At 35.0% G+C, this 23,510-nt stretch overlaps 1 protein-coding gene across 28 annotated transcripts in view; it reads left to right on the top strand.

The window, feature by feature from the left end:
• SYNE1 (spectrin repeat containing nuclear envelope protein 1) overlaps positions 1-23,510 on the top strand; it is a 302,466-nt gene that overhangs the window by 112,371 nt on the left and 166,585 nt on the right. For 27 of the 28 annotated variants that reach the window (XM_040553823.1, XM_040553826.1, XM_040553827.1 and 24 more), the window contains 20 exons: positions 551-778; positions 1,339-1,437; positions 3,213-3,400; positions 3,509-3,632; positions 4,581-4,747; positions 5,992-6,145; positions 6,442-7,070; positions 7,457-7,636; positions 10,073-10,223; positions 10,589-10,747; positions 11,516-11,698; positions 13,495-13,596; positions 14,800-15,003; positions 15,287-15,494; positions 16,280-16,392; positions 17,074-17,279; positions 18,340-18,495; positions 19,723-20,014; positions 20,667-20,839; positions 22,829-23,138. In XM_040553823.1, the coding sequence (XP_040409757.1) occupies positions 551-778; positions 1,339-1,437; positions 3,213-3,400; positions 3,509-3,632; positions 4,581-4,747; positions 5,992-6,145; positions 6,442-7,070; positions 7,457-7,636; positions 10,073-10,223; positions 10,589-10,747; positions 11,516-11,698; positions 13,495-13,596; positions 14,800-15,003; positions 15,287-15,494; positions 16,280-16,392; positions 17,074-17,279; positions 18,340-18,495; positions 19,723-20,014; positions 20,667-20,839; positions 22,829-23,138 (4,026 nt within the window). The remainder of the gene's footprint in view (positions 1-550; positions 779-1,338; positions 1,438-3,212; positions 3,401-3,508; positions 3,633-4,580; positions 4,748-5,991; positions 6,146-6,441; positions 7,071-7,456; positions 7,637-10,072; positions 10,224-10,588; positions 10,748-11,515; positions 11,699-13,494; positions 13,597-14,799; positions 15,004-15,286; positions 15,495-16,279; positions 16,393-17,073; positions 17,280-18,339; positions 18,496-19,722; positions 20,015-20,666; positions 20,840-22,828; positions 23,139-23,510) is intronic. The other variant, XM_040553836.1, reaches the window with a different exon arrangement.

The raw sequence follows: 23,510 nt of genomic DNA on the forward strand, positions 1-23,510 counted from the left end.
ATTTATACTTTACTATACAATAGAAATTTAAATTAGAAAAGGAAAACAACCTCTATTGGTTTTTGAATCATAGCATGTTTTATTTTGTTAGTGCTTGAAAATTTATTAAAAGCAAGTAATCAGATCATAGGGTTTGACTTCTTAACAATATTGCTTTCAATTACACATTTACTTATTTCTTCTTACAAATATTTTGAATCCTTAAGAGAGTTGCATATGAATTTGCCGTGATGACATGGTAAAATATGAACCATCTTGCCTACTGATGAAAATATGCACCTCAGCAAATTCTAATTCTTCTTCATGGACACTGTTTTTGTGTCAGGCTGAATTTTAAACCTTTTCCATTGCTAATCTAAAGAAGAAAGGGAGAAATACAGGGTATATTAAAGACTTTCATAACCAGTTATTTCACGAAGTCAATGAACTCTCCTCTCACATTTTAAATTAAGAATATTGGTAACATAGGTGAAAGAAGGAAGTATAATATGTTATTCTGATCATTAAAAACCTGTTGTGCTACTTTATTTACTATTACTTTATATTTTAGGTTATTAATAACGAAATAGATGGTAAAATAACTGGAATCTCAAAACTAGAAGAGGAAGCTGAGTCATTTTCCCAGTTTGTTACCTCTGGAGAATGTGCACATATTAAAGCCAAACTGACTCATATCAAAAGGTATTGGGAAGAGCTAAGAAATCATGCACAGAGATTGGAAGGAACCATCACAGGGAATGTATCAGCACAGCAGAAATATGAAGAAAGTCTGAAACAGGTAGACAATGTAAAATCTACTGGGCTACTTGCAGCATTTATTGAATTATTCTATTTTTCCAAAATTAAATATAAAATACCATATTATAAGAGAATGAACTAGAATGTATGAGTAGCTTTGTAAGGTAATTGCAAGAACTCCATAGGTAAATTTTTGCTTTGAGTGACTTAAAACGCAGGTTCAGGAAGACATTAAATTATACATACTCAAAAATTTATACTGTCTTTTAGAAAACGTAAGTGATTCTTCTGGATGGAAATGGTAAAACATATCCAGTATCTAGTTTATATGTATAAACTACATAATTCCAACCTTAGATTGTTAGTACGTGAATATGATACATAATAAGGGAATAATTTGGATATTATTATTGTCCCAGTTCCAAGTAGCAGAGCACAGTTAGCAACTTTTAACTTCAAAAAACACCCAGCACTACAAAAAAAAAAAAATTCTCTTGGCACTAAATATTTATAAAACGTCATTTGAAGCATCATGTATGTATTTCTTGATAATTTTAGGCTATTTTATCATTATTACTATTTGTATCCTTTTCTTCATAGGTGCAGCAGTCAGTGTCTGAATTTGAAACTAAGTTAGCTGAGCCTCTCACATTATGTACTTCATCACTGGAAACATATGGAGCCCTGCAGGATTGCATGGTAAGCACATGGTCAGTGATTCCTGCCACTGAGTCCAGGGAAATGGAGCCACAATGAGTTCCTCACAGAAACCCTAGTAAATTCTAGGCCTGGGGCTGCCTGATGCCACACAGCCTGGGATGGATACAGGAGGAGGCAGGGGCTGCTTCTTGGGGTGGGCAGCCCCAGAGAAGCAGCAGATTTCTTCCACTATGACCTCTCACCATTTCAGACAGGCTTGGAGGGCTTTCTCCCTCCTCTAGAAAAAAGACCACCAAAAGTATTAATTGAGACTTTAGGTTTTTGTTTTTAATTTCATATACTATATGAATATTTCAATATAAGAAACAAGTCTGGTAGGCATTGTTCTATTGTTCCTCAAGGATTTTTATGAAACTTAGGTTTTGAAATAGAGAGGTCTGTGATTGAAATAAATAAAATAAATAAATAAATAAATAAATAAATAAAAGTGGATCTTCCTGGAGGCACTTTTTCTTGGGCTGTGCACAGACAGAGTTTTTCAGCAGACAAGATTTTTTCTGTGGTGCCATAAGCACATGAGTGTTTCAACATTTGGTTCAGTCCATTGCAAAAGGAAAGGAAAATTTGGACTGGTATTCAGACTACAGATAAGCCCAAATCTCAGTGAACTTGGTGTATGTAGCATTTTTTTTCTGCCTCTTTAAGTATGTAACATGTTCTTCCATGATAGTCATTGTCTTCCTTTCTGAGAAAACTGTAAAAACTCTTAGTTGTATATTGCAGAAAAATATATGTGATTTCCTTTTGAATTTAGTGATAACTACTTGCAAAGTCTCTATGCAAGGAAGATCTGGCCAAAGCACTTCAAAAAGAGCTTGATATTTGTTCAGGAAAAAGAACTAGCGTATAAAAAATTTATTCAGACAACATATGTAATCATTATTGTTACTGGCTTTTAAACATTATGAATATACTGAGTATACTGTTGTATTCCTTTCCTGCCTACAGGATCATGGTGATCCAATATCTTAATGTGAAATTTTTTTTTTTTATTATTATTTAGTTTAAACAGCAGCAGTGTTTTGCTGTATAATACACATTTCTCCTATATATGATTTATTCCATGATGGTCATTATAACCATTACTGTTACCATTGCACACCTGTAAATTGGAACTTCAGTGGTATTAAATGTATTTTATTTTGTGCTTTTCTAGCTCATTTTACTACTTTTGGTTCATTTTCAAGTGAACAAGTTTCCCAGCCCTTTAGCAATCGCAACACTGGAAAGTCTAGTCAACTTTGAATGCGACTCCTATGAAAAGACACTGACAGGAGTCAGCTATGGTGAACGCTGACAGGAGCTTACTGTAACTGTTCCCTTTTTCTCCCTTGTCATGACATGGGTTGTGGCAGTCTTCACAGGTTGGCAGGAGCATTTGTAGTTACTGTATCTGTATAAGTTAAAGCAAATGTTTTCTTTGGAATTTGGAGCATTGTCCTACCCGATCATGCTGTGTTGTATGCCAGTTCAGAAGATCTGACTGTTTCATTGCTGACTGTTTTTTTACTTTAACACTGTTCTTAGGAAAGTCTTTTCCCACTGTAGGCTAGTGGTGATTGATATACTTGGACCCGTGTATCTAGGATAGATGTGAGAGAAACTTAATTTATACAGTGGCTTCATGATCTGGGGGATATGGCATTGCTTCAAACTTCTGGTGGAAGTATAGATTTAGTTATTTTTTCGCACGTTTTTTACTGTAGTTTTGCTATTAATGTATACAACTTCTCTTTCTTTTACATGTTCATTAGGACCTTTGTCATACTGTGGAAAAACTGGGCAACACTCTGGCCTCTCTCTCAGCCTGTGCCCGAAAGGTGGCCAACAAAGAAAAAGCTGCTAAGGAAGTTACAGTGTTACAGCAGAACTATGAAAAGGTGCTCGAAAATGCTAAAGAGAAACAGCTCTTACTGGAGACTCTTCTGGCTCAGTGGAAGAAGTGAGTAAGCTCCTATGTCTATTATGATGGGTGCAGAGATCTTTCCACAGTCAGTCCATGATATGATGGGGAAGACTTGAATTGATCACTATGTTGTGATTTTCTTAGGCAGGAGAAAGAGTTCTCTTCTTTCCTGGCCTGGCTGGAGGGGTGTGAAGCTGCAGCCAGGCCTTCAGAGCAGTATGTTTCTGCTGACAGAGTTAAGCTGGCAGGTGAACTGCAATCTCTGCAGGTATGTTTCAGCTGAAAGATCATTCCCAAGATCATTCCCCTACATATCCTAGTTTGTTTCTGTACCATTAGTATGCACTTGCTCAATTGTCATCTGACAAGTCACTTGATTCTGGACTTCGGAAATGTTTAAGGGAAATATTCTTATTTTTTTTTCTTGTTTTATCAAAAAAAAAAAAGGAAAAAAAAGTTATTTGCAAATATAGTATGTCTGCTCAAGAGAGAATATTTCCTGGCATATCCTATATATTTATCATTGGTCTGCTCGCCAGAGGATCTTTACTCTAGAGAAATTCCTTTATTAAGCAATGTTACTTTCCTTTTCTCATGTGAAGAATGTTGGTGCGACAGCAAGATATTCAGGGACGTAGAATTCACAAGTCTGATTTCCTTTTGCTTTTTTAAACACAAGACTTTCATCCTATTCTAATGTATATCTTTCCTGGCATTTGTTTTTAGATTAATAGGAAGCAGTTGGACAGATGTAGCATCCTTTACACACTCCATGACACCAATCAATCCATAATTTGACTTTTAAATGTTACTGAAGGGAAGGAAAATTACTATTTTGTTTCTTTGTTTGGGCCAGTATTTTCTCATAATTCTGATGCTGCAAGGAAAATATGTTGCAAAACTTACTCTTGATTTTAGCCAGTTTTAGCAGACAGTAGAGCTGTATGGAAAGGTCACACTTTGTCCTGAGAGAGAGAAAGGAAAACAGTTTTGATGAATCCTTCCTGAAATACAGTGGCAGCTTTAGCTGTCTGAGAGATACTGAGTACCCTTGTGTCCTAATGGATCTCAGTTCCTCCAAGTATTTGGAGCTCATTCGCTTTTTTCAAAGTGGTGTATTGGAAAGCCTTAGTTGATTTTTTTATGATTTATTGTTATTTGACATAATATGATGTCATATTTAATCTAAATTCTGCACATTCCATTGTTTTCCCAGGATTTGAGAGCAGATTTTGAGTCTCATGCTTCAGTCTATGCGAGCCTGTTACAGTTAAATGAGTCACTGTTCCCAACAGCTTCCAAAGAGTGTGTGAAAGCAATAAAAGATAAATTTAAAGAGCTGGATGAAAGGTGGAAAGCTTTACCACAAACGGTCAATAAAAGGTTTGTGCCTAAGAATGTTTATTACATGTTGAATGAGAGTAACCAATACCTTGATTAGGAATCCCAGTCCTGAAACCTAGTTTTACAGTATTATCATTAGGAAAACAAAGATTTAAGAGTCACTTTGTACACTGTGCTCCCAGGACAGGGATGTGGGGAATCCCACAGATTTATCACGTTGTCTTTTTGGCATAAACTCTCCTGTTTCTTTGATAGAAGATGTTTATTACAAGGAGTATGGTGCTGGAAATGGAGATAGTGTTTTGCTTCCTCAATTACATGTTCTCAAGTAAATTCCTAAATTATTTCTGGAATCTGTAATATCTGCTTTTCATTTCTTCAGTTACATGCCTTACCTTGTGCAAAGCTACACTACTGTCTTTTTAAACCCACTTTGGATGTTTCATTTGCTGTCAATTCTATAAATACTCAATTGTTGGGCTACTGGCTAATATCAGACTCAGGAACATTGCCTCCCTTTCAAAACCATGTCATATGGTATTATTTAGATTTCATTTGTTTTGGTGATGAATGTACATGTTTTGCTATTTGTAAAGTGTCTTAAATAATAGACCCTGGTCAATGACATCATTTTTTTTAGGTTCTTTATCAATGCAATTATTTTACAATGTAACAGGCTTCTACGTAAATTTTCATGTTGAAAATCACATAGAGAAATTTCAAAGGGAAGTCTTGCAATGGATGAACGGCGAGGCCTTTTTTAAGGCAAGGGTTTAGAAACTTATGTCTGCTACATGCTGAATACCCGTCTGGACATGTTCTTTCTTTGAATTGTGTTCCTCTGACTCCACCCCCACTTACTTCAGTGAAAGTTGAGCATTCAGCTACTCATCCTCTGCCTACATTCATAAGACATTTACCTCACATGCAGTGTTGCAGATAGGAGAAACAGAACTGAAAGTTAGCTTCAATATCATTCTCTGCTGGGTCTACCACTATGAAGGAAAGTTGAAGAAGCCATACCTTGGTGGCTTGGGGGACTTCTAACAGTTGTTATGAACAGAATGGTAGAATAAAGGAAGACCTGATTTTATATTTTCAGGTAGTGCTTCCCAGTTAAGTAATCAACACAGCAGTCATTACTTTTGTAACATAGATCTACATTTCCTTCTTTCCTTCTACCTGGCAGTGATTTTAATGCTGTCCAGTCAGCTATGATTTTGAATATGGGAAATGATTAATTTAGGTCAAGTGCTTTCATATTTACATTTGACATCCTATAGGATCAACCTCCTTCAATCTCTTGTTGCTGAGCACGGACAGTTTGATGAGCTCCTACTTAGTTTTTCAGATTGGATTAAGCAGTTTCTTGCTGAACTACAAGCCACTTCAGAGATAAACACAGCTGATCAAGTACTGGCTGCATCTCAAAATAAGGTAAACTTTTGGATGTCAAAATTAAAGGCAGACAGATTGTGCAGTGTATTCCAATAAATACTCATCTAAAACTAGCAGGAGATCATTTACTTGTGCTTGAAAATTAATACTCTGTTGCAGCCACATACACATTTCAATCATTTGACCAGCCTAAAACAAAATCCTAACACCAAACTGTTCTTACTAAAATCACCTTGATAGTACTTGTTTTAATTATAAGTTTAATACTAAAATGTTTTCTGAACTTTTGGTTGGAAAAGGAAACCCAGCTCTCATATTTTCTTTTTATCTAATAGAACCACTCAATGGAAATTGAAAGTAAGAAGCAGCAATTCCGAAGTCTGAAGGAACATGTAGATAAATTATGTTCTTTCAGCTGTCCAGAGGACCAGCAGACATTGCAAGGAAAGACTGAAGATTGCTTTCAGATCTTCCAGGAGGCAAGTCAAATAACTAACCAAAGACAAGAGGCTCTGGATCAGCTGCAGGTATTCCTGGGGCTCCATAGTGCTTCATCAGGAGTGCTCCACCAGCTCAGGCAGACAGTGGAGAAAACCGGAAATATGGATAAAGCTAAATCAGAGTTGTTGGAGAAGGAACTCCGTGATGTTATTCAATCTCTTAACAAATTGGAATCTGTTGCCGTCAGTTTGGACGGTTCACTTACCAAGGCCCAATATCATCTGAAACATGGGAATTCTGAGCAGAGGACTTCATGCAGGGCTGTGGTGGATAATCTGTGCTTAGAACTGGAGGCAGTTCAAAATCTTCTGGGAACAAAACAGAGTGAGGCAGAAGCTCTTGCAACCTTGAGAAGATCCTTCACGGAACGTAAAGAACAGCTGCTGAAGAGTATTGAAGATACTGAGGAAAAGGCTGACAAGGAGGGCCTACAAGAAGCAACACTGCAAGCCCTCCAGCAAAGGTAAAAACAATATAAATGTTTGAGATTGGCATCTCTTCATTTGCTTGCAGTCCCTAGACTTTTTATGACGAGTTGGAGGTACGTGTGAGTTTTCTGCCTGGGTGTCTTATTACTTGCCATTTTGCAAGGCATGTGAATCCATATATCTATTTAGTCAAATTTTGGAAGTGAGATGTTTGGGTGGAGGGAAAACATGAGCAGAACATTTAGCAAGTCTGTCAAATCTTTTATATTGAAAGAACAGAGAAGAAAGTCTTAGTCACAGAAAATTATTTTGTTCAAATGAATCCAAACTCTCAACAGTTATTAGAAATACCATATAGCATAGGTTTCCCTCGCATGAAAAGGAAGATAAGTAAATTTGTAACCTGACTTTTAACTTGTAGATTGAGAGTCTTTAACCAGTTGGATGAAGAATTGAGTTCTCACCAGCATGAACTCCAATGGCTCATGGACAAAGCAAAGCAAATAGCCCAAAAAGATATAACACTTGCTTCTGAAATTGACAAAGAGATTAACCACTTAGAATCTCTGTGGGAGGATACCAAGAAAGTTATACATGAAAAGTAAGTAGATCTTAAATTTATCAATGTAAGTGTATTATCAAATACACTTACATATATAAATGAAAGTTGATAAAGAAAGAAACTACAGAAATAAAGAATCTAATTAAACTTGTCTTAACATTTTCTTTGTCTTAGATGCCTTTTCTTATATTTAAAGACAACTTCTTCAAATGTTCTTTTTAAAATTTGTATAGTAAAATTAAGTGCTAGATCCATTCAATACTACATCATCCTCAATTAATGATTTTTGTCTAAGGGCAGAGGCAGAACAGTTCCAAACCCGACTAATACTTAAATGGACAGATGCAATTTGGTGATCCCCAAATTTGATTTGATTTACTGGCACAATAATTAAAAATATGTATTTATTTTGTAATCAAAAATGTTTTTATTTTGATTTATGCTGTGCTATTGTTCCTTTTTTCTTGATTGAGATGATACATATATTTGTAAATATCCTTCCCTCTCTTATATCTCGTCTGCACAAAATTTCTGTACAACTACATGGATTACATTTTTGCTTTTATTTTTTTCCAGCTGAATTCATACTATTTTTGTAGTGTATTTTTAAGAGATATGAACTAAGTCAATGAAAATAATGGCTTTGCTAAACAATCTTTGCCATTTCTTTTTCTTTAGCACTGCTACTAATTTGTATTTCATGTGGCATGTTGGTACAACCCATTTTTCTTACCTGTAGAAGTCCTTAATAATAGTAAGCCAAGTAATTTCTGTATTGATGTGCCAAAAACTAGATAGCACCACTTTGGCAGTGAAGAACGTGTATTATTAAAATAGCTGCCTCTGATAGATGCGTCATTGAGGGTAAATCAGTTGTGCAGTTGTCACATGCAGTAGGTGTATCTATACCTAAAACTAAAAAATACTCAGGTACCCTGATGCGGTTTAGACACAGCAGGCAGCCAAGCACCACCCAGACTCTCACTCAGTCTCCCCAGGTGGGATGGAGGAAATAATTGGAAAGGTAAAAGTGCAAGAACTCATGGGCTGAGATACAGACAGTTTACCAGGTAAAGCAAAAGTCAGGTGCAGAAGAAAGGCAAAACAAGGAATCCATTAGCTGCTTCCCATCAGCAGGCAGGTGTTCAGCCACTTCCAGGAGAGTGGGGCTCACCACCTGTAATGGTTTCTTGGGAAGACAACCACCATCACTCCAAACATCCCCCCCTTCCTCCTTCTTTACCCCAGTTTTTTACTGCTGAACATGACACTGCATGGCGTGGAATATCTCCCTGGCCAGCCCAGGACAGCTGTCCTGGCTGTGTCCCCTCCCAGCTCCTGGCGCACCCCCAGCTTCCTCACTGCAGGCAGTACAAGGAGCAGAAGAGTCCTTGGCTGTGTGTGAGCACTGCCCTGCAGCAACTAAAACAGCGGTGTGTTATCAGTATTATTCTCATCAAAAATCCAAAACATAACATCATATGTGTCTCTACAAAGAAAATTAACTCTATCCCAGGCAAAACTATGATATACCTCATGGTTGCCTTCTAAAGTAAAAATAATGTTGATTTTTGTTTAAAGTATTAATCTAATTTATTTTGAACTGTTTTCTGTCTCATATACACACAATTTTAAACCCTCCCAAACCCAATTATTTTTGGAGAGTGTTTTGGAACATTCAGAAAAGGGCCAGGTCTTAAAGCAATTGTATCTCTTTCTTGGTAATGTCATATTTCCCAAATTCCTTTCAATGGTAAACACTGTTCTACAATTAAATTTATCCATAATATTAATCTCACCTCTCTTTCTTCAGCATAAACACCAAGAATGGATTGGATATATTCTTTTCTTCTGTCTGTTGCCTGAACAGAAATAGGCTTTTCTAGAGAGGGAAGGAAAAAAAAAAAAAAAAAAAAAAAAAAACCACCTTTTTTTAGCATCAGGTTATTTTGTTTTCAATACAATGATACAATAGCAGGTGAGTTGAATATAATGTTTTAATGCAAAAGATTGCATCTGATAGTTGGAGAACAAAATAGTTAGACTCATCTTGCATTGCTTTAGCCTTTACTTCTGCTTCTTATCTAAGAAATACTCCATGTTAAAGGAAGAGGTTAAAAAATTAGTTGCAAGTGTCAACATTATTACAATGTGGTTTCTAGTTAGTAAGATGCTAAACTTAGGAAGTGAGAAACTTGAATTCCAGTTTTAGTGTTTCTTTTGCTAAAGTCATTTGCTTCACAATATGATATGAATGAGATGGTGTTTGATATACTGCCTTGATATACAGTGAGGTGCTTTGTGATGTATGGACCCCCGGTGATTTGTGAAAGCTAAATATTAGTATTTCCTTGACTGCCCAAAATATGTTTAGGACTGCATTCTGATTCCTTCATGCTGAATTGTTATACTACATGCACTTTACATCATAAATGTAAACATGAATTATGCTAACACAGACTTTTACCATTACAGAAAGGAGCAGTCCTGTATTCTTATCGATCTGATGAAAGAATATCAGAGCTTGAGGTCAACAGTAATGAAAGTCATAGACAGTGCTGACAATGCTTCTGTGATCAAATCTATTTGGAAGGATCATGAAGATGTCAAGAGAACTTTATTGAAGGTAATTACATATATTTTCATTTGAAGGATTTAAATGATCTTTGATTTCATTAGGATTTTCTGTTTGAAATGTGCCATTGGGCTGTCTTTCAAGTTCCTTGAATTTACTGTGAAATCTTGACACACTGATATTCAAGATTTAAGTTCTTCCGATTCTGGTGAGGAAAGAATATAGTCCTTTCTGCCTTTTTTGTGAAATCCGTTAATGGGTATTTGATTGTTGCTATTTTAACATTTTAGGATCTAATGAATACATTTTCAAATGAATAATATACACCACAGGCCTAGAGATGAGTGCCTGAAGAACTGGATTTTTTTTTTCTTTCTTTGAGTCTTCGTTAAACAAGCAAATATTTATGTCCACAGCATGAAGCTGCCAAGAATGACCTGAGTGATAAACAAAAAGACCTGGATACTTTCACCAATAAAGGAAAACATTTGTTAGCAGAATTGAAAAGAATGCATAACTGCGACTGTACTGTGGTGAAAACAGATATGAACTCTATGGTGGACAAATGGCTAGATGTAAGAATCTGGTGTTTTTACACAAAATACAGTTTTTAATTGAGCAAAGGTTAAAGTGCTAGTATTTTCTTAGAATGTGCAGTTTTTTAGTAAAGTTTACTCTAAAATATATGATATTTGATATGATATCATAGGGATAGTGCACAGCAATGACATTAATTTGCTCCATTTAAAAAATCTTATAACAGTGTATGAATGTAACTGTTATAGATCTACTCAGTGCACATTTTTGAATATAAATTTGGATTGGATTCTTGCCTAATGTGTGCCAGTATTATTTCATGACAGTAAGTTTCACTAAATAAATAAAGCAGTAAATTACATCATATTAAGTTACACCATTAAAGATGTGAATACATTGGGAGAGACATTATAACAGAGAAACATAATATAGAAACTAATATTTTTCATTTTCATATTTATACTGCTTTGATAGCAAATTCTTTTATCACATGAGAAAGATAAATGTAGCTGTTTTTAATAACAAATTTTACTTGAACCTGAAATGATTTCCCAGTAAAACAAACAAACAAACAAAACACATACAGCTTTTTAGAAATAGTAACATATGATTTTTGTTTATTTTATGGTCTAGGAAACTAAATTCAAATTAGATTTTAGAACTTTTGCATAACTCTAAGAGGAGAATTATTTTGCCTAGGCTAACTAATTATTTTTGATGCACTTGTCTTAAAATTGGCTTCAAAATCTAAAAAAAATCTAAAAATAATTTTTGAATGGTATTTATGTGTTTTCCTTTCTTAAAAGGTGTCAGAGAGGATTGAAGACAACATAGACCGGCTGAGTGTAAGTGTGTCTTTATGGGATGACATCCTGAAAATTGGAAAAGAAATGGATGGATGGTGCAATAAATGTATTTCTCAACTGAATGAAGGCATCAGCAACTTGAGTAACAGTCAGAGAATGGAGGTCATCCTGAAAGACTTTCAGGTGCTTATACATAAATTGTTAATAAAAATGTTTTGGGCGAAAATCTCTAGTGATATAAGGCACATAGATAAACCTGCACTGCTGTAGACCACTGTGTCCCCTGCACAAGTAATGCTATCACAAATGCAGTGGCTAGCTGATGACACTTCAGCCTATTTTTGAAGCTGTCTGCTTCTGAAAGAAACAAGAATGGCACAGCTCTTACTCCATCTAAATGTCATAGTCATTTTGACTCTAGCAGTATGTGACCATGTGTTCTTGCAAGGACAAAAATTTCAAAAATTTGGACATTGGACTGAACTATGGTCCAGTAGAAGCTCATGGAAAATTTAGACAACCTCACCTGAGGTTAAGCAATGAGCAACTTCTAAAATCTCAGCTTAAAAGATACATTCTCCAGCCAGTATAATAAAGTTATGGTGGACTGTAATGCAAATTTTAATGTCAGGTTATAACAAGTTCAGTAACATGCTCTCTTTCTTTTCTGAATATTGTTAAACAGATTTCGGAATATAATCAGTGTTCGGGAAGCATTCTGCCACCACTGGCTTAAAATGTACAGCAGGTCAACCATAGAATGAGTCATATTCTACTTCATTTGAAATAAATAATGTCCTTACGAAGATGCACAGTGAACATATACAAGTACAGTAGAAGATGAAATGGTGCTAATTCAGTATTTTGCTGAGGACAAACTCTATCTAATGTCTTTGTGACAACCATGACAGTCAAACCACCTAACTTCATTACTATTTAAACTTCTTTGGAGTAACAGCAGCCAACACCCAAACCACAGGTGTTATCTGATTCGAGGAGAGCCAAAACAACAGAAAGCATGAGGACTGTGGGTACATCTGCAGTCACAGAATGCATAGTTCATAATACTTTTTTTGTACTGTCTTTTGCAAAGTCAGTAGGAAAGGCAGTTCACTGACACATTTCACATGGACAGAAAAGTCTCGTATATTGTCCATACCACTGGTCTCTTTCTCAATTAGCTAATATTAGCTAATATACGCTCCTAGAACATCCCCCTTGAGGATTCTTCTGAAGCCACCTGAATTTCTACCATTCATGAATGGTGTTGAAGTGTAACTGTTTAATTCTGAAATCCACAGTCCAATCATTTAACTGGAGTGACCTGTTTGAACTTTTTAGAATGAAAGTCTGGGTAACGTGATATAAACACTAATTTCTTGCCTAATACTTCAAAACTACAATTATACAGATTATATTTTTCTCTTTTACATTTCTGTTACTTTTAAAATAAACAGAATATTTATTTATAATGTGGATATCTATGAGTGCAATAAATACAAGGTCCTGACACGTCAGCATATATATAACAGCATTTTTAATTCCATTTTGAGTGTGACTTCTAGTTCTGTCTATTTTTCTTCTGAGGTCTCATTTCCTTGTAATAAAAAACAGAGTACATCTATTATGCTCTGCATGCTACTTAGTGGAAGCTAACAACCATAGTAGATTTTTCCAGTCAAATAAACAATGACATTCCAATCTTTATTCAGCCACTTTTAGGAAACTAAAGCTGTTGTATTTTAAATGCTAAAAATATGTCTGGTTATTTTAATGGAGGGAAAAAAATCTGAACCGATTCTAATAAAGGAAAAGAAATGGGAGAGCTTTAGAGAACGAAACTAACAGAACTGTGCTTGCTGCTAGTTGCTAAACCTCATTATATTGTCGTTCATTTTTCTGACTGATGGAGCACCCTTTTGAAGCTCTAAAACCTTCTTGTAGTTTGTTATGAAACTTTAACTACATCTTTTCTACAGTCTCAAGTCAAGGATAAAGAACAGAAGCTGGAGCAGCTCAGCTCTAAAATTTCAGATCTCAAAGAACTGACTCATAGTCAAGAGCCTCCTGCAGATCTTCAGGTAAAATAAAGATACTGTTAATCACAGACTATGCTTAACCATAAGTATTCTTTAGTAGTCTCAAATTAGTGTCCTGAACTAACTGTTACTAGATAAGAATAAAATAGGAGCATTGAAGATGAGCTCTTGAACTGTTGTTATTGGTTAGTTTCATAGATTTTTATATTCTAGGAGAGATGCAAAAGCAAAAATATGAATATTTTTGATGTTTGATTTTAAAGGGAAATTGATATGTGAGGTTATCAGTTTTCAACATGTCAGAAATTTTTAAAGATAGCCTGACTTCTCTGATTTCCACAGCAAGGAAGTATCTCAGTAGATAATTATTTCAAACACAGGTATCAGATTTTAACTGAACTTAATCTAACATTCAGGTCTTGTCCACATTTTGCACCGACTGTAAACATAAGCCTAAATTACTAATCGGATACTGATCAAGAACCCTGTATTATCAAGATGTGCAAATTATGTAGTGATGCTTATGTTTTCTGAAATTATTTCCTTTATGTAAGAGAAAAAAACTTCATGTTTAATCATATTTTTATAACAAATTTAATATCTATTCACTTACAGTGTAAAACCTAAAGCATATTATTTTGCAGTATATCCCTGCTAACCAACAGACACCTATTTCAAAATACTGAATATGATAAATACAATAAAAATGTGCACCATACCCACAGTAAAACAGTGGTAGATATTATCCTATTGTAAGTTATTTGATTTACCTTTTATTAGTAAAATGTATACAACTAGCATCTACTATAATTTCATATAATGCTGTGATTAAACTTTTTTTTGTGTTTTCTTCAATCTGCTTTACAGTGAGACTCTCAGTACTCTTACTTCTCACCAATATCACCAATATTTATTGTATAAAGCTAGTAGTAATTAGGTCATGTTGTATATATATATCTGGCAAACTATTAAAAGAAATAAAAGATCAGCTGTTTAATTTATCAGAAGTGGATAATAACATTTTGCATTCTGGCTTTTAAGAAGTTAGTATCCCTTCTTTGGATTACTGTATGTCTAAGATTTGATCCTGAATGGCTGATATTTTTTTATTCATGAAAGCATATTTAGTCATGGAGCAAATTTTTAATGTGTATAACTTTCCTACCTTACATTTTTTCAATAAATTTCCAGTTCTCATAATAAATGTTTTATTAAGTATTTTTAAAGTTAACATTTTTCTTTTAGTTTATAGAATCAGATTTAAGGCAAAAGCTGGAACATGCCAAAGAAATGTCTGAGACAGCAAAAGAGACACTAAAAGATTTCAGTACTCAGAAGATGCAGTTACAGAATTTTATTGATCAGACAACAGACTGGTTAACAAAAGTGGAAGATACACTTTTAAGCTGTGCACATAACCTGGATCCTGAAGCTCTAAATAAAGTGAAGGTCAGTGTTGAAGAAAATGAATATATTTCTTTTTAATGCAGTGAACTTCTGTTTTTTATATATTTCATATATATTTGCCGGATCTTTAGTTTCAAGAATTCATTTCACTTGGCAAGTTCAGGAAGCATGATCCAGATCCAGTGCTTCTTCCCTTGATTGTGTCTAGACTTGCAATAGACCGTAGAATAAAGGAATGTATGGGAGGAGCAGAAATGCTTGAGAAAATAGAGGGCTCTTTCATTTATTTTAAAATGACGTATTTATGTTATAACTTCATTTTCAGGAAACACAAAAAGACCTACAGCTTCAGCAGAGCAGCATTGATTCAGCCTGTGAGAACCTCAACGGACTGTGTCGCAAGTACCATTCTGTAGAGCTGGAAACTCTTGGTGGCACTGTCACTTCATTAATAAAGAAATATGAGGCTGTGAATCAGCTCTGTTCCAGAACGCAGGCCAGCTTGCAAGAGTCCTTGGAAAAACATTTCCTCTGTGAGTCTTCAGGCTCATTAATATGAACCGTTAGCCCACAGCCACAAATCATTCTGGAGCCTGCCAGAGTTTCCAGTGATGTCACTTGCAATTACAACTTTATTTTTGTATGGAGCCTTTCAAAAAGTTAGCAAATGGTCATTTACCATCTGCTATGAAACAATGCATTTTACAAAAACATAATTCAAATTTAGACATGTAATGTACATGAATGGCAACTCACCTTTCTTCAACTTCTATGTTACTGCCTCATATTCTCACAGATTCTTCCTTAGTATACATCTCTAATGCATAAATACACTTTGTGTATTTGCTATTCAGAGATGTATTTAACCATATGGAAATCTTTATAATGCAAAAGTCCTCATCTGGAGTAGTTCCTGGTTTCTCTGGGAAATAAGTGGAGAGATTAGACATTTTTTAATCTTAGATATTAATCTAGATGTTTATCTAACATCAAGTTAGGATAAATAGTAGCCTGGAAGTGTCTGCCTTTCCATTGACTATAAAGGGGAACCTAGTATGACTCCTGAAATTTGGATGTTTGCTGTGTAAACATCTGACTTTTTGTGAAATGAATCTCATCACCCAGTGTCACTAAAGACAGTGAGGCTCATCCTGTTAGCTATTACACATGGTTCCCAAAGGATAAAGGAAGTGTGGGAGACAGCTGCACAGTATTGTGGTTAATGCTGCTTCTTAAAAAAAAACAAAAAAAAAACAAAACAAAAAAAAAAAAACATATATATATATATTCTCTTATCTATATTTTTTTATTAAATAAGATTCTATGCAAGAATTCCAGGAATGGTTTTCTGATGTGAAGGCTGCAGTAAAAGCATCATCTGACAGGTCCGGAGACAGCAAAGCTATAGAGGCAAAGCTACATGATTTGCAGGTATAGTAAAAAAATAAAATAAAAAAAAAAATAATTGACAGTACAACTATTTGTACCAAATTATATCTCTAAAATAATTTGTAGAACCTACCATGCATATGATTTTGTTTCCAATAAGGTAACGTAAGACTAGTTCAACGAAGTTACATGTACTGTAAAGGAAAAACAGTTTACATTCACTGTTCTGAAATATCAGAGTTTAATTTCTGGAAGGTTAAGAGGTTGATGTATCTGAACTATTATTTTTTTCTGATTTTTAATCCCCTTCCCTTCCCTCCCCTCCCCTCCCCTCCCCTCCCCTCCTCTTCCGCTCCCCTCCCCTTCCCCTATTCTCTTTTATGGTTAGTCAGTCCTTCAGATTTACACTGATGTATCAAATCTTGCCTATTTTTCCTGGGACAGAGCACAAACAGAGCAGACAGCTAGTGCAAGCAACCATAATTACTGAAATGTCTAACATCTTTGGGACATCAATAAACTATCCAGAGAAAGACAGGGCTGTCTTGGGAACAGATAGGAAAATCAAGCTTTGTGAATTATAGCATCATTTAATAAAATTTTATTTGAACTATCCATTGGATTTTTTTTCCACTTCTAGACATTGTTCTCATCTTCTAATACAAAATATTGCTTATCTTTATTAAGTCTTGCATGTTTAAACTGTATTCTTTCATCACACAGATTGTGCTGGATTCTATTAGTGAGGGACAAAACAAGTTAGATGCTGCCTGCAAGGAAGGAGAAAGTTTGTATGCTTGCTTACCCAAACCAGTTGTGATCCATATTCAGGAGCAAATAGCAAAGTCTAATCAGAACTTCAATGAATTCTTCAAACAGTGTCTAAATGATAAGCAGGCCCTGGAAGCTTGTGCCTCACACCTTGGAAGGTAAGTTGAAGATAAACTGCATGAAATGTTCAGACTGTGGAAGTACAGGACACAATTTGAAATGATTTCCAGTTACTCTAGTCCTGTTTGCTCCTTTTCTTTGGAAATATTTAAGACAAAATGAAGTTCTCTTCAAAAAACTAATAATAAAAATAATAATCCAGAAGGTCCAGCTCTGAGAGTATTAGCTTAAGTGTCAGGATTATATATGTGGAAGAACTGTGTAGCCCATGTGATCCCAGATCAGAAGTTGGGGTCTCAGTAATTCAAATGCACTTTCCTGGGAGGAAAAGGTATGATGAATTTTCAAGTTCTGCCCTGGCATTTGAAGATAGTATGTGCTTTCTGAATAGCTGGCACCTGTCCTGTCCTATTCCAGACGTACATATTTCCTAAAGAGCTAGTAAGAAAACACTCTTAAATTAACACCTTGGGCTGGAATTTGAGGAGATCAAATGCTTTTAGGTATAATTAGATTCAAAACTTGCTAATTGAAAGCAAAGTTGGTGTGTCAATAATGATAAAAGAGCAAGGTGGGTTGGTGTGCCTTCATGTAAGTAAAAAGCTTGCAAACATAGGAACTTAGAGCCTGTTTTGCTGAGTTCTGAACACTCCAGATTCTACTTCTGTTCTGTCAGAGAAATTAAAAGTGCAACACTCCAGGTATTGTATGCATCAATACTGAGTAAATATCAATTTCTACCCATTTTTTTTCTCTTAAAAATATCATTATGAGGATTTGGAAAAAATATTTCTTTTGCTCTGTCTTTATTGAGTCTAGTAATAAATAAAAGCACTGCCACTTTAAATTTTGAAGGCTTCTTTTCTCACTGTAGTTCCCATGATTTTGCTGAACATTTTTAGAGAGTTGCTGAATATTTTTAGATTAGTAGTCACCATAGAATTATGTTTTGTGTACAACTCCTATTTGCTAAGAATGAAACGTATACCTAGCTTTGCTTTCCCGGTCTTTTGGATACTGAAAGAACTGAGTTAACTTCTTGCTAACTTCACTACACCTGAGAAATATTTTTTAAGTAAATATTTATCTGTTCTGTAGTTTTGAAGATCACTACAAGAAACTCGGCCTGTGGATACATGACATGGAAGAAAGAATAAGCACAGAAGCATTAGGAGAGAGCAAACAGCTTATTCCCGAGAAGAAAAAGGAGGTGCAGAAAGTGGAAAACTTCTTGGAAGAGTTACTGACTTCAAGGTAGTATGAAACACTTTTCCTAAAATGCTCTCACTTTTCCCTCTGTTAAAGCAATACTGAAACTGAACTGTTTGGGTAAAGTGTGTTTGTGAAAGACAGAGAAAAGTGTTGCAATATACTCTAAAAATAGACTGAGTCCAGATATTCCCAGTTTTAAGGAAATTTGAACTTCAAGACAATTCCAAAATTTGATGTAGACACATTTCTCATTAAGAAAAGTATATCTTAGTTCATTAATAAATGGAGCCTGAAAAATACCATTGTTAGTAAAAGCAATAGTAAAAACATCATTTATCATCATATCAATTTATAAAATTTTCTTTTTTTTTTCGTTTTCTGTCCTACGACACCTAGATCCAACTGGGTTAGCAGATTCTACTTTCCTATAGAGTTTACTTTGAATTAAGAGACCAAATAATATTATTCAATAACATTAATATTATTTACTAATAAATTGGCTGAGAAATATTTCTAGATTTTCGACTCAGTGAGTGGATCATCATCCAGGCAAAGTAATGGCTGTTTTTTACTACATTGTGGCTTTTCAATTTTATTGTTATTGTTATTATTGTTAGGTTAGTGAAGATTGAACAGAAATAGTAGTCAGCTTGTCAAGGCTCACAGCATGCCAAAAAGAAACACACAGTCACTATCTATCCTCTTGAGACTGTTGCAAGACATTTTGGTCTATATAAATTCCTTTTAATCACAGGATGTCAGGAAAGGTGATCCAGTAGCAGATTAACTGAGGCTGTATAAGGCCAGAGTTTTAACTCCCTTTGCTGAGCCTTGTACTGAACCCCAGAGTTAGTGTCTAATGCTGGGCAAATGGCCTGACTTTTCCATCATGCATTCCTACATGTCAAAGACTATAAACTGCTCAGAAGTTTTGGCAGGTAAAAAAAAGGTAGCAGTTCATAAATAACTGGATGCCTGATAGCCAAAAAGAAAATAAGTTAGCTTTAATTTAAATGTGCAACACAAAGATTCCAGTGTGATAATTTGGAGTATCAAAATCTGCAAGAAATGGCACTGTACACAAGTAAAGATATTAGTCAATACATACTGCTAATATTTCCTTTCAGTCTCTCCCAGCTAGCTTTTCTGTTAGACATTAACATTGGTGGAGCAGATGATTGTCAGCACCCTTCATGACTTCTCATAGTTGCTATAACAATGTCATATGCTTTTTGAAACTGATTTTCAGTCTCAATATTTTCCTTTCAGGGAATCTTTTGATAAGCTGTCCCAAATGGCACAGGCTTTAAATGAGGAAGGACATGGTGCAGGAAAGGAAGTGCGCCTGGCCTCTCAGCATCTCACCAATTATCAAAACATGGTCAAAACAGTCAAGGATAAGCTGAGAACATGTCAGCTTGCACTCCAGGAGCATCTCACTTTGGAGGAGGCATTGCAGAGCATGTGGTCATGGGTGAAAGAGGTTCAGGATAAACTGGCATCATCAGAGAGCACAGTCGGTAGCAAAGCCACACTAGAGAAACGACTGACACAAATTCAGGTAAAGATAAAACTGGAGAGTATACATCAATTAACATTGTGTGAGGGCCACATTAATGGAAAAGAAATAATTTTGTATTTTATTCTTCATACTGTTATTAAGGAGGGGAATTTGAATTTAAAGTGATCTTAACAAATTGGGAGATGCAGTGTGAGAAATAAGATAAAGTGTAATGAAGACAGATGCAAGGTATTGTAGTTAATGAAGAATAACCAACTATGAAAATGTGTATTCAGGTTAAAAAAAAAATCTTTCTAATGGAGGGGAAGCCTTGGAATTGTTCACATGGAGACTCTATGACATATCTGTTACAGTAGGTCTTCAAGGACAGAAGGACAGATTAGGAAGGTCATCAGTGTAGGAGATCCCACTGTATGTTGCTGTCTTTCTGTGCAGTGCTTAACCTGTTCATTGTCTACTGCAATGTGAGCAATATTTTAGGATGACCAATGCAGAGAAATACCTGTATGGCTTTTGGGAAAACTGTTGGATTACTTGCACATATCAAGGTACAGACACTAACAAAAACAGGTGCCTAGGAATTCATATATGGTATGGTTATCAAGGGTAAATGGTGTCTTCTACTGGAAGAATAACAACTTTCATCTCTCAGCAGATTTCACTTAATGTTGTGATTTATTTTGCCTCACAGGAAATCCTCTTACTCAAAGGTGATGGTGAAGTTAAGTTGAACATGGCCATTGGCAAAGGAGAACAAGCACTTAGAAGCAGCAATGAGGAAGGACAAAAGGTGATACATACAGAGCTACAAACGCTGAAGGATGTATGGAATGACATCATCAGCACATCAGTGAATTGGCAGAGGTAAAACTAACTAGAAAACACAGGTCAAACCCTCATATCTTTGCTTACCACAAAAGAGGTACCTTACAGCACACAAGAGTCCATTCATTCACATCTGAGGGGAAAGCTACATACATCATCAGAAAGAATCAAAATTACCTGAAAAAATACATCCTTCTATAAAAAAAGCAAAGAGTTGACCCTATCAGCTGAATCAAGTTTCATATGAGATGGTCACTTAAGAAGAAGTAGTAATCATTTCAAAGAAAAATCTAGAAAGGGCTTACTGAAATATTGAACCCGTACTGGGGCAGGACCAAGAACAGCTGACAAATATTTATCTACTTTTTCCCTACAAAACTCTAGGAGGATTCCTCAATTATCTTTCTCTTTTTTTCCCTTGCCTTGCCTTTTTTATAATTTGAATTAAATCTAATAAAATAAAATAAAATAAAATAAAAAAGACTTAATATCCACTCCAAATAACATTTCCTGAAAATGAAGCTAATTTATTCTTACGTTAACTTCAGTGGAAATGAAAAGTTTTTGTTATTGCCCGTGTGAGAACTTTTTAATATATTTGAAGGCCCCCAACATCTCTTTCTGGACCTCTTTTATCCAAGTTTCTGTTTTAATAAATTGCAGACTACTGCTAGTTGGTCTACATTTTTCATAAAAGATAATAATTTAAAATGGACTGATGTCTTAGGGTATTTGAGAACTTATTAATTCTGAATAGAATATCACTATTTTCTACTTTATATAACAACCTTCTTCATACAGTCCAGAATTAGATGTTCCTTTCTTTCCAACAGGATAATATTGCCTTTTTTTTTTTTTTGCCTTTTTTTTTTTACTTCTTTATCCTGTGCAATTTCCAAATCCCTTTCCACAGTACTGCTGCCAATTTTGTAGTTGTAGATCTGACTTCTCCCTCCTAAGCAGGAAGTAAATTCCATCTTTCTTTTCTTCTTTTAACAACATCTGACATTTAAATCCTGTTATCCATACTAGCTGCATGCCCTCCCTTTTTGCTTTCATCTATGGGTTTTACAAGCACTGCCTCTTTCAATAATGACCCTAGTCATTATTGGATAGAAATGGGCCCTTCTGCATGATCTTAATTCCTTAGCTCTGTAATGAAAACAAAGCTTTCTCTGCATTAGAAAACTGACAAAGATCTGTTTGATAGATTATCAGAGTACTAGGGTATCTGAGTCTTAAATATCAGTTGTCAATGAGCTATGATATGAAATTGCAGTTCTTCAATTAGGAGTGATGCCACTTTCTTACTTATTCCAAAATTGTAATACAATGCTATGTAGAAAATTATGGTGGGAAGCCTTTAAGATTTCATTTTAATTTCATCCACTTTGTGTCATAAAATATTGTTTATATTACTATAACATTACATTACAATATTACTATTACATTTTAAACAAAATCTTTACTACACTCTCAGCTGCTGTTAAGTCCAGTGGAATCAGAATTACATTCCTCAAGCTAAGTCCCAGAAAGACCTGGAGATCTGCTAGAAGGATCAAAATATACCAGAAGGGTATATTTCTTCCCAGTGATAAAATGGACAATTTATAATTTATTCATTCTTTAAAAAGTTACCAGGAACTCTCTTAATTGTCAATAACCTAATAGGATGCTGTACATTTTATTACTGTGGTCATAAAGAGCTCCAATAATGCTCTATATTTTGATTTGCTAGACAAACACTGAAATGTGTATTTTATTAGTCTGAGACAGACAGATTGCTCATGTAACCTGTACTAGGGAAGCAGTTGTATCAGGTTATATATAGTAGCCCAAAGAACACAGAAATTCTAGAATAGCATGGATTAAGTTGACACAAAACTAAAACAAGATGAAGGAAAAAGTATATACTAGATGTATTAAAGATGTCTGTATAATGTAAAAATTACAGTATATGCAGGCTCTTTTTTTTTTAGACCTTTCAAATGTTCTCATGTGTACTGTATATGTTTCTTTTAATTTAAGCTGCCTAGAGTCTATCATTAGCCAGTGGAATGAGTACCTGGAAAGGAAAAACCAACTGGAGCAGTGGTTAGAGAAATTGAATCACAAAGTGGAACAGCCTTTAGAACCACAGATTGGTCTGAAGGAGAAGTTTGCTCAGCTGGACCATTTCCAAGCTATTGTTTCTGAAATAGAGGATCACTCTGGTGATTTACAGCAACTCATTGAAAAGGCTGCAGAACTTCATGAAAAAACTGAGGATGTTTTTTTTGGAGCAGCAGCTCGAGAAGAACTAAAAACACGGTTTAATGATATCGCAACAGTAGCCAAGGTAAGAAAAAAGCAAAGGTCTCCATTTCAAGTAAGTAAAATGTTTGGACATCTGTATAAAAGACTAACATTTTGATTTTAATAATTTTATAGCGAATGAAGGATTGATTGTGTTTGAATAGTTTTGAATAGTTTGAATAGACAGTATTGGATACATGCAGACTGCTGAAAAAGTCAGTATGGCATCCAGAACGTACAACTAACAAACTAATATGCTGGAGCACAGTGAAGATGTCAATAAGCACATTAAAATAAAGGAGGATGAAATGAATGTAATACAATTGGATTTTCCAAAAGCCTCTGACAAGTGTCCACACAAAGGATTATGAAGTTTCTAACGTTCTTAAATAATTACAAATGATAAGGAAGTATA

Source organism: Cygnus olor, chromosome 3 (genome assembly GCF_009769625.2).
Source record: "Cygnus olor isolate bCygOlo1 chromosome 3, bCygOlo1.pri.v2, whole genome shotgun sequence".
Classification (NCBI taxonomy): domain Eukaryota; kingdom Metazoa; phylum Chordata; class Aves; order Anseriformes; family Anatidae; genus Cygnus; species Cygnus olor.